Consider the following 12,035-nt stretch of genomic DNA (forward strand, 5'->3'; position numbering starts at 1 on the left):
CTGTATTGGATTTTAATATGTGAGTGGAGTTGCCAGGCAAAGAAAAGCACTGGCGTGCAAAAGTTGGCCTAATCGGAGACATTTTGTGTCCGGCACTATAAACTTCTTGAATGCTGGTAGACTTCAAGAAATATTGATTTCATTAATACTCATCCAAATGAATTTGCTGAAGCAGTTTGTAAGAGCTCTTACATAAGACGGCTTTAGCTTTAAGCAATTTCTTATCCACTTTCCCTCCATCAGGCAAGAAAAGTTGATAACTGGAAATTTTGTTGATCGTCAGTTTCACAAGTTGATGACACAGTACTAATTTGAGAACTTAAAGAATGTCAGAGGAAAAGATGCATTGGCTGCCTTCAGCTCTGATACTAGAACTTCCTAGGACGAGAAAAACTTCCATATCACAACAATGTCAAAACCGTGTTGGAAGATTGCAACAAGAGTTGCAACACCAGTGTTAAAGTTCACTCTCCACACACTCACTCTGACTGCTTCTCTGAAAATCGGGGATTATAGTGATGTGTACGGAGAACGCATCCACTAGGGCATTAAAGAGGATGAAGAGAGGGTATCAGAGAAGATGGAATTGAAATATTATATTCGACTATCGTTGGAAGTTGAAGCGGGACAGTATGGTTGAAAGTTATACCACGAAACTGAAAAGAACGAAGTTTGAAAATTCATTGTGGCAGAGACTCAGAACGTTGATAAGAGACCTTTAGAGAGCATTTTAGTTCATGCCTAAAAATAAAACAATAATTATAAAAACACAGACATTGATTGAAATTTTACGATGGGCGTTCAAGAACAATGCAACACATTTTTTCTCGTCCAGTTTCGGTAGAAAACATGAGGAAATTGCTGTTGCACATCGTGGAATACTCCCCCTTCAGCACCTATAGTTACACTAAGTTCCGAAGGTGGCGGCACTGTACCAGTAACCTTCAAAATGGCGTCTGTAACGGAGGTGTGTTCCAAGCAGAAATCCGTAATTGAGCTTCTTTTGGGGGAAAACCAGAGCATCGCAGATGTTCATAGGCGCTTGCAGAATGTTTACGTAGATCTGGCAGTGAACAAAAGCACGTTGAGTCGTTGGGTGAGGTGTCTGACATAATCGTAATAAGGTCCCGCACACCTGTCCGGTCTCCCGCGCGCCGGCTAGCCCCACACAGGTGTGACTCCTGCAATGTTGGAACGTGCGTAAACTCTCATTTGAGGTGATCGACGGATCCCAACCAAACACATCGCTGCAGAACTTGGCGTCTCTGTTGCTGGTGCTGACACACTCGTCCACCAGGTATGTGCCTGCCGGGTTCCTCGCTACCTAACAAAAGACCAACCGTCTGTGCGGAACGGTTTGAGCGTTACGAAGTTGATCGTGACAATTTTTTGTCGAACGTCGTCACAGGCGATGAAACATGGGTTCATCACTTTGAACTGAAAAAAGACGTCCATGGAGCAGCGCCACGCCACTACTCCCTCGAAGAAAAAGTTCAATGCCACATTGTAAGTAGGTTGTTTAGGTTTTTTGTTGGTAACGCCACGTAGCGCTCTATATGAAAATCACTGGCTGTGCTGTGTGCAGTCTGTAGCTGGTTGGCATTGTTGGAACATTCTTCGCTATTGTAGTGTTGGGCAGTTGGATGTGAACAGCGCGTAGCGTTGCGCAGTCGGAGATGAGCCGCCAGCAATGGTGGATGTGGGGAGAGAGATGGCGGAATTTTGAGAGCGGACGATCTGGACGTGTGTACATCAGAAAGAGTAAATTTGTAATATTGGATATCATGGACTGATATATATATATATATATATATATATATATATATATATATATATATATATAATGACTTTTCAACACTATTAAGGTAAATACATTGTTCGTTCTCTACCAAAATCTTTCATTTGCTAACTATGCCTATCAGCAGTTAGTGCCTTCAGTAGTTTGAATCTTTTATTTAGCTGGCAGTAGTGGCGCTCGCTGTAGTGCAGTAGTTCGAGTAACGAAGATTTTTGTGAGGTAAGTGATTTTTGAAACGTATAGGTTAATGTTAGTCAGGGCCACTCTCTTGTAGAGATTATTGAAAGACAGATTGCGTTGCGCAAAAAATACTGACTGTCAGTTTAGCGTTGATCAGAACAGGTAAAGAGCGAAATGTCTGAGTACGTTCAGTTCTGCTCAGCTGTTTGAAAATCAAATAATGTAAGAGGTTTATCAGCACAGTAATTGATTAATTTTTCTAAGGGCACGTTTCAACATCCTCAGCTGCTTAAGTCATGACGACTGTTTACTGGGACTTGTTCTGTTTGGCTGGGGGTTATTCTGTTTGGCCTCCTCCCTCATGGTACAACTAACTATATTGTGCTACCCTCAGGAAAATGAAGAAACGAATTCAGTGTATTCGTCGCCACAAAAATGCAAACGAACTTCTCCTTCTCCATGACAGTAAAGGAAACAGAAGTCTGCACATCCGACGGCGTTGGTTCCTAAGATGGTCTTCGAGAGCGTCGTGAGACAATGAAGTAAGTAGTACCCGCCTAAGACCAGGAGAGGCTGTCGAAGTTCGAAGAACTGGCACGTGTAATCCATTGCCGAACTTTATAGCCACCGGCGACGAAATACTCGTGACACTATTTTCTTGTCAAGTATTGTGCGCTCGCGAATAAGTCCCTCAGGTGTAGAAGCTTTTCCAACGCTGGTACTGCCGCTAGGTGTCCAGTCGTGAATGAGACGTGGAGAGCTCGCGATGCTGAGGCGTGCAGGGGCCATGTAGACACGACGTGTGCCCGAGATGAGCTCACGAAACTTCACGGAACTGTTCTTCCTCATCCACCTTATAGACCGGATCTCGCAACTTCCGACTTACATCTGTTTGGTTCAATGAAGGATGCACTTCGCGGGAAGCATTACTTGGATGACGGAGATGTTGCTGGTGCTGCAAGACGTTGGCTCCGACGCCGACCAATAGAGTGATACTATGTGGGCATATAGGCCCTCCCAGTAAAGTGGTGTGACGCCATCATATTGAACGGAGATTGTGTTGGAAAACACGGCTTTGTAGCTGAAGGAGTGGGGAATAATATGCTGTATAAGAATCCTGAATAAAACAAATAAGAAACTTCCTGGCAGATTAAAACTGTGTGCCGGACCGAGACTCGAACTCGGGACCTTTGCCTTTCGCAGGCAAGTGCTCTACCAACTGAGCTACCCAAGCACGACTCACGCCCCGTCCTCACAGCTTTATTTCCGCCAGTACTTCGCCTCCTACCTTCCAAACTTTACAGAAGCTCTCCTGCGAATCTTGCAGAACTAGCACTCCTGAAAGATAGGTCCGGAGTTCGAGTCTCGGTCCGGCACACAGTTTTAATCTGCCAGGAAGTTTATCAGCGCACACTCCGCTGCAGAGTGAAAATCTCATTCTGAAAACAAATAAGCTTTCAGAAAAAGAATGTGTTGCATTACTTACTAGACGCCCCACGTATTTCAGTATTTGTGCTTCTATTATCTAAATCCTTAAAATACCACAACTTCTTCTGTGAAAAATCATGACGTGGTACACCAAGATGAAAGTAATTTTCAGAATTAGCATTACAGGCTGATTCTAGAACATGTTTTTTGAGGAAGAAACAGCCTGTGTAGTTGTCTCCATGACTGTGGTGTCTGTGTGAATTCTCCTTCCCTCAGCGTTCAACAGTTGTGGGCAGTACTGCGGTCAGCTTGACAGCTGAATGATTCTTCATACAAGCAGACGTACATAAGGCGCTAGAATTTGCGAAAGCAAGCGAAGCGCCAGAGCGCAGCACAGTGCGTACGTACCTGCGCTGAAGATGGAGATCCTGTTGCCCGGGCTGATGCCGCGGCCGTCGCGGTACCATGTGTAGACGGGCGACCCGTCGGCCACGCAGCGGAACTCTGCGTGCGCGCCGCTCTTGATGGTCAGGTTGTCCGGCCGCGTGGTGAACGACGGCGCAACTGCATCCAACAACAAGTTTTGCGTTAGTTGCGCACTCGCTAGAGTGTCTGCTTGATCGTTCGTTCATATTACCAATGGGCCTCAATACACACCAATCAACCTACCGGCCGACAAATTGGGCGTGTATGGGTGTTTTGGCCAACCGACCGACCAACTTTTATGTCGATCGGGTGTGACAACCCGCAATCCATATACACAGTTTCTAACATATACACAGTTTCTAACTTTAATACTTGACTTACTGCTTCAGAACTTTAACGTAAGGCTTCTCTTGTAAATGAGCAGATTATGACAGAGTTTTAAACTTTGGAAATGGGTCAGTAATTACATGAAGGAACTGCAAATAAATTTTTTCTTCCCCTGGAAGCGGATAGACAAGCAACTTGTAACTGGAACTGCGCCCCATTCTAGCCGTTGGGTCCTACGTACACACTAAACGAGCGATCAATAGTTCAAACGATCGACCGACCGCCCACCCCCCTACCCCCCTACCCCCAACCACCCCAATTCACCCAACCGCTGCCACTACTTCACCCACGAGATAGTGCCGTGTGTAATGCTGTCGCGCCAATTTTCCGATTTATATTCGTCGGTTGTGTGTGGCGGGAAAAACAAAATACTCCAAATAATACACGAAGTAAATATTTACCCACTTCGTACCCACGGGGACTAGGTGGCGATGTAATTGCTGAGTGTGTAAGGTGTCGGTCGGTCGGTCGGTCGGTGGGTCAGTCGATCAATCGGTCGATCGATAGATCGATCGGTCGATCGTTTGAACTATTGATCGCTCGTTTAGTGTGTACGTAGGACCCAACGGCTAGAATGGGGCGCAGTTCCAGTTACAAGTTGCTTGCCTATCCGCTTCCAGGGGAAGAAAAAATTTATTTGCAGTTTCTTCACGTAATTACTGACCCATTTCCAAAGTTTAAAACTCTGTCATAATCTGCTCATTTACAAGAGAAGCCTTACGTTAAAGTTCTGAAGCTGTAAGTCAAGTATTAAAGTTAGAAACTGTGTATATGTCTTGAAGAAGGTTAACTCAACACACGAATTACCCAGATTATATTTATTTTGTATTTCAGAATGAGAGAACTTAGCAACATCCAACTAACTTTATACATGATTTCAAACATTTTCAACACTTGTTCTCCTTGTAACCACCAAAAAATAATGAACGAAGAAAAAATTAACTCTCACTACACTTTCGCTGTTCATGCAGTAAAACTACAGCATCAAGCAAAAGGTTTTAACTTATTACTTCCTTACCATCAACTCTATTCGCACAATTTTACGTACAGTCTCCGTATATAGCACTGATTGTAAGTTCAGAATTATATCATTTTGCGACAAATACACAGCCTGAGAGAGTGAGGCAGCCAGAATACATGGTTGCATGTCAGTGTAAATTCGTAAACGTACACACCTTCACTTACTATGTAAATGATTGCGTTTGCAATTGACTGTGACAAATAAAACGGCTACCAGAATGCACTAGTGTCGCTCGTATACAATGTGGTTTTCATGTATGGTAGGATATGCAGGATGTTCCAGGAAGAATGGTCAATATTCACGTACGTGACAGGAACGGTCATTCGAAGCAAAAAAAGGCTAGTAAACATGGCCTGTAAAATGTATACTGAAAGACCTAAGACCACATCTTCAGTACTGTGAAACAAATCTCTTCTACCGCAGGGTCTTTGCGTTTCGTATTTCGAGATGTGGTAACACTAATCTAATGGTTCAAATGGTTCTGAGAACTATGGGACAGCTGAGGTCATCAGTCCCCTAGGACTTGGAACTACTTAAACATAACTAACCTAAGGACATCACACACATCCATGCCCGAGGCAGGATTCGAACCTGCGACCGCAGCGGTCGCTCGGTTTCAGACTGTAGCGCCTAGAACCGCATGGCCACTCCGGCCGCCAGTGCACTATGGTGTACTGCGTGGGAATATGAGGGCAAGCATACTCATCGTCAGGGTTCCGGTCGACCACATATAACCACCGTAAGGTAGGAAGCACATCGTAAGCCCTTCATATCCGTGCCTCTCATCCGAGAACAAGTAATTGACTCACTGAAACATGGTGTCTCATGCCGCACCATTGCTCGGGAATTAACAGCAGCTTAACTAGAGAATTACCGCCGCATGCATTAGTACTGCAACACGAACGGCTGCACTTGGAGTGATGCCTTGGCCGGGAAGCATGGACTGATGATGAGTGACCGGCCAGTATGGCCGAGCGGTTCTAGGCACTTCAGTCCGGACCCGCGATGCTGCTACGGTCGCAGGTTCGAATCCTGGCTCGGGCATGGATGTGTGTGATGTCCTTAGGTTAATTAGGTTTAAGTAGTTCTAAGTCTAGAGGACTGATGAGCACAAATGTTAAGTCCCATAGCGCTTAGAGCCATTTCCACCATTTGATTACGAATGGCGTCGTATTGTGTTCAGCGATAAATCGTTCTTCTGCACTTCCCCTGATGGCTATCGTCGGTGAGTATGATGGTGGTCTGGGGAAAGGTCCCTTTCTTCCAATGTTTAGGAGAAGCACAACGGTATTTCTCGTAGAGTCAAGTGCGGGCAGAAATAGGGTGCGACGTTAGATCGCAGCTGGTAGTAACTGAGGATATACTGGCGGCACCGTGGTATGTCACGAACATTCTGCGTCCTCATCTGTCACCTCTCATGCGACAATATCGTCCACACATGAGATGTGTCTCTATGAAATGTCTGCGTGACGCTGACGTATTCCCGTGGCCAGAAATCTCCCCAAATACCTCTACCAGTGCAGACGAAAATTCCGTCCCAGTGACAGTATTCAGGATATCAAGGACCATTTACTATAGTTGCGGACCATCTTACCTCACGTGAGACAGTAAAATGGCTCTTTAATTTTCTTCCCAACCGAAACAGTTCTTGCATCCAGGACAGATCGGGTGCAGCGGCACATTGATAACAGGGCTTAAACTGCCGAGTTCTGTATAAATTTGACTCGATTTCGTAGTCAGTGAAGTAACAGCACATGCTCTCTCAACGTGTGAAGTATCACTTTGTTTCCTCTATCATTTCTGTTCGAATGGTTCAAATGGCTCTGAGCACTATGGGACTTAACTTCTGAGGTCATCAGTCCCCTAGAACTTAGAACTAATTAAACCTAACTAACCTAAGGACATCACACACATCCATGCCCGAGGCAGGATTCGAACCAGTGACCGTAGTGGTCGCGCGGTTCCAGACTGAAGCGCCTAGAACCGCACGGCCACTCGCACCGGCTTCCTTTTCTGTGTATTTCAGGATTTTTTCTCAGAAAATACATTTCAGGAAATAATACCACATACACATTAAGTTGCGTAAAAAAACCAACATTTCTTAAAAGATGGTACTTATATTTCTTAAGGAATAGGGGATGGGGGAACTAATGGTTACCACTAATCTATTAGGAGGTATTTTCGAAAAGTAAAGGTCGCTGCTGGGAATTTACATATTGCTAACTCAGAACAAAGTTGCAGCGCCATCTTTTGAATATTCACGCAGCCGAGGATGTTATTCTTCTGGTTCAGTTGTCGTTCGACTATGGGTGAAAGCAAACAAAATTGACTTCGTAAATCGTCGTTCTTCCCAGTTTCAGGCTGTAATTCGTTTACGTGTGCAGAGTGATTTACAAGTGTTCAAATTCATTATGAGCTGTAATCGATGGGCCTACAGTAACGAGTGAAGAAACGTTAGACAATGTTGTCTGTACTTCGAAAGACGCTGTAAAACAGCGAAGTGGTAGGCCCACTATCCAGACCGATGAAATGGAACAACAACGGGCCGTCATTACTTAACACTTCCGGGCTGAGATGCCGTGGTCCATACATCAGTCTCTCCCCTGACGTTTCGCCTTCGACTGCGGAAGGCATCCTGCGGGGACAAGCGGCGAACTGCAACGAGAGCGCGATTTTTTTTTCTTTATTGATTTTCAATTCCCCCGAAGGGGGCAGGCTGGCAGCAGCTTACTACGCTGCTCTACAGCCTACAGACTTTTTTTTAAAAAAAGGAGGAAGAAAGAAACAAGAAAAAACAGGCGATAAAATGGTGATTTAAAGTGGAAAATGGCATAAAAATGCGGAAAGTTAAAACAGATAGCAAAAGGGGACGGCAATGTTGATAAAATACTCAGGAATCAGACAAGTAACATAGTAGACACACAATTAAAAAACATGGCGACAGTCTGGTCTCTGTTTGCAAGTGATAAAAAGCACACCCAGCGACAGTATGATGGCTGTTCGCTACACTTCCCAAAAGACACAACACGGAGCACGCACTGGAAAAACACACTGTAAAACACTGCACGAAAAAGGCGGCACAAAGATGACACTCCCGATCCAAGGCAGATGGGGGGGGGGGGGGGACCTGGAGTAGGGGCAAAAACAAGGAGGGAGGAGAGGAAAAAGCGAAATAGGGGGGAACGAAGGAGGGAGAGGACTAATAAAGGGGGAGAAGGGCAGACGCGAGATGGAATGAGAGGAGGCAGAGGAGGGAAATGTAAAAGGAGTCGGGGGAGAGAAGGGGGCAAAGAGAGGGGAGGTGTGGAAGAAAGCGGATGGAAGGGGGGGAGAAGGAGCCCGGGAAAAGGACAGAGGAATGGAGGGGGAGTGAGGATCAGAGTTGATATGGGGGATAAATGGAGGGAGAGAGGGCATCATCTGGGAGGGGGAGTTGATGGAAGCCACCTTGGGAAAGGAGATGGAGGGTGTAGAGATGGAGGGTAGGGGAGACACAACGGTGAAGACGTGGCAGGGGGCGGGGATCAGAGAGGAGAGGAGCAACCAGGGAGTGAGGGGGTTCAAGACGGCGGGAGGTGTAGAGGATGCAGATACGTTCGAGGAATAGGAGCAGATGGGGGAAAGGAATTAGATCATAGAGGATCCGCATGGGGGATGGGAGGCGTATACGGAAGGCGAGGCGGAGAGCATGACGCTCAAGGATCTGGAGGGACTTACAGAATTTGGGGGTGAGGGGGCAGATATCCAGGCAGGACTGGCATAACAGAGGATGGGACGGATTAAGGATTTGTAGGTGTGGAGGATGGTAGAGGGGTGCAACCCCCATGTCCAGCCAGAGAGGATTTTGAGGAGTCGGAGGCGGTTGTGGGCTTTGGATTGGATGGAGCAGAGATGAGGGATCCAGGTGAGGTGACGGTCAATGGTGAGGCCAAGGTAGGTGAGGGTGGGGGTGAGGCGGACAGGACGGGCGCAGACAGTAAGGGAGAAATCCATGAGCCGGAAGGAGCGAGTGGTACGACCTACGATGATGGCCTGGGTCTTGGAAGGGTCGAGAGCGCGATTGAGCGCCGTATATTTAAGCCATCTAGAGGGCGCCGTTGTCAATCACGTGACGTCGGCTGTGCTGTAATCTCTGATACTGTCAACTTTCTCAATTGTCACGCTGTTGCTGCAATATTGACATCCATATCTTATCCAGCTTAATGCCTTCACATTTTCTCTTAAAATTATTGCAGTGTTTGGCAATCTCAATAGCCTCTCTGTACATTCGCGCATAATAATGCGACGTCTTTGCTGTGACTGTCGTCTCACTAAACTTTATTTCATGATCACCTTCCTGAAACACATGATCCGCTGTAGCCGATTTATCAATATGTTCGAGGCGGCAGTTCCTTTTATGTTCACCCAGACATGTGTTGACGCTTCTTTTTGTTGTACCGGTACCTATATAGACCTTTACACAGCTGAACGGAATTTTATAGGCACCTGGTGTAGATAGAGGATGTCGTTTATCTTTTGCGGATCTTAAACATTCTTTTCTTTTCGAGGTGGGTCTGAAAACAGTTTCCACATCGTACTTGCTTAAAATTTTTCCAATGCGACCAGTGACCTTACTGCTGAATGGTAAGACCACTTCCCCCTTGGGTTGGTGTCGATCCTCGTCCGTCCTGGTTGTCAGTCTAGGGCGTAGTGCACAATCTATCTCTCTGTTGGAATACTCATTCTTCTTGAAGGTCGCTGTAAGGTGTTCAATCTCATCATCTAAGTGAGATGATTCACATACTTTGTAAGCCCTGTCTATTAATGTTTTAATCAACCCCCCTTTATGTCTTGGGTGGTGGTTAGAATCTTTCTGCAGATAACGATCAGTGTGTGTGTCTTTTCTAAAAACCTTATGACCCAGTGATCCGTCCTCTCGTTTGATTACAGTCACATCTAAGAAGTTCAGGTGACCATCGATTTCCTTTTCCAAAGTGAATTGAATGCTTGGATTAATAATATTTGTATGTAACAGGAAGTCAGCGAGTTCCTCTTCCCCATGGGTCCATATAACAAATGTATCTTCTACATAACGATACCATCTGGCTGGTCTTTTTCTAGCTGTTTGCAGCGCCCGTTGTTCAAAGTTCTCCATGAACATGTTAGCCACAACTGGACTAAGTGGACTTCCCATAGCCACCCCGTCAATCTGTTCATAAAAAAAAACATTATTATACTGAAAATAAGTTGTTGTAAGGCAGTGTCTGAATAGTGCCAAAATATCACTAGGAACAATGTCTGCTATACATGTCATCGCTTCGTTCACCGGGATCATGGAAAACGACGCCACATCAAAACTGACCAGAATATAATTAGGGCCCACAGTTGTCAATATCAGAGATTATAGCACAGCCGACGTCACGTGATTGAAAACGGCGACCTCTGGATGGCTTATACCGGGTGATCAAAAAGTCAGTATAAATTTGAAAACTGAATAAACCACGGAATAATGTAGATAGAGAGGTAAAAATTGACACACATGCTTTGAATGAGATGGGGTTTTATTAGAACAAAAAAAAAACAAAGTTCACAAAATGTCCGACAGATGGCGCTGGACAGCAAAACGTCAGTGACTGCGCATGACAATGACAAGGAGCTCTAATGAGAGAGAGAATCAGATGCGCTAGCAGTCACAGCATGTTGACTCTACCTGAAAAGGTTCTTTTAGTGAAGCTGTATTATCAGAATGGGGAATGTGCTAGTTCAGCGTTACGATCCTATCGCCATAGGAAGGGGATTCGAACGGGTAAAGGTCCGTTGACAAACGCAGTTGTGGCGAGAACGATTTCGAAGTTCGAAGCCACGGGTTGTTTAAACCATAGATCCCGTAGTGGCCGACCGAGCACAAGGCGTAATGTTGCTGAGACAGTTCAGGAAGAAATGAAGACTGTAGCGGGTTCGTCTATGCACGGGGAAGTCAGCGCTCGTGCAGTCGCACGTCGCACCGGCATTCCATACACTACTGTTTGGTTGGCACTGAGGCATACCCTCCGATGCTATCCGTACAAAATCCAACGGCATCATGAACTGTTACCTGCCGATTTAGTGAAGCGGAGGGCATTTGCGGTGTGGGCGTTCCAGAAGATGGGGGAAGATGACGATTGGTTGAGTAACGTGTTGTGGACCGAAGAAGCTCATTTCACGCTCCGAGGGTCTGTCAACGCCCACGACTGCACAATTTGGGCTACCTAAAATCCTAGAACTGTCGCGGAAACTCCATTGCACGAGGAGAAAGTCACAGTATGAGTTGGATTTACCACATCTAACGTTATCGGGCCTTTATTCTTCGAGTAAATGCGTGATTCTGGTTTTGTAACTGCTACCGTGACGGGTGCGAGGTACGCCGATATGTTACAGAAACGCATCATCCCCAGCCTGGCTGATACTGCTCGAACGTACGATGTTTATGCACGATGACGCTCCACCCTATATTGCTAGTCACGTGAAAGATCTCTTGCGCGCGTTGTTTGGTGATGATCATGGGCTCGGCCGCCACGTTCCTCATGCTTTGCCTCCCAGGTCCCGAGACCTCAGTCCATGCGATTATTGGCTTTGGGGTTACCTGAAGTCGCATGTGTATCGTGATCGACCGACATCTCTAGGGATGCTGAAAGACAACATCCGACGCCAATGCCTCACCATAACTCCGGACATGCTGTACAATGCTGTTCACACATTATTCCTCGACTACAGCTAATGTTGAGGAGTGATGGTGGACATATTGAGCATTTCCTGTAAAGAACATCATCTTTGCTA

The 12,035-nt window shown here is 45.9% G+C and overlaps 1 protein-coding gene across 1 annotated transcript in view; it reads right to left on the bottom strand.

Moving 5' to 3' along the window:
• LOC124612333 (peroxidasin) overlaps positions 1-12,035 on the bottom strand; it is a 207,807-nt gene that overhangs the window by 110,765 nt on the left and 85,007 nt on the right. Inside the window, exon 8 of the mRNA XM_047140476.1 lies at positions 3,815-3,970. Coding sequence (XP_046996432.1) covers positions 3,815-3,970 — 156 coding nt within the window. The remainder of the gene's footprint in view (positions 1-3,814; positions 3,971-12,035) is intronic.

This window comes from Schistocerca americana, chromosome 4 (genome assembly GCF_021461395.2).
Source record: "Schistocerca americana isolate TAMUIC-IGC-003095 chromosome 4, iqSchAmer2.1, whole genome shotgun sequence".
Taxonomy (NCBI): domain Eukaryota; kingdom Metazoa; phylum Arthropoda; class Insecta; order Orthoptera; family Acrididae; genus Schistocerca; species Schistocerca americana.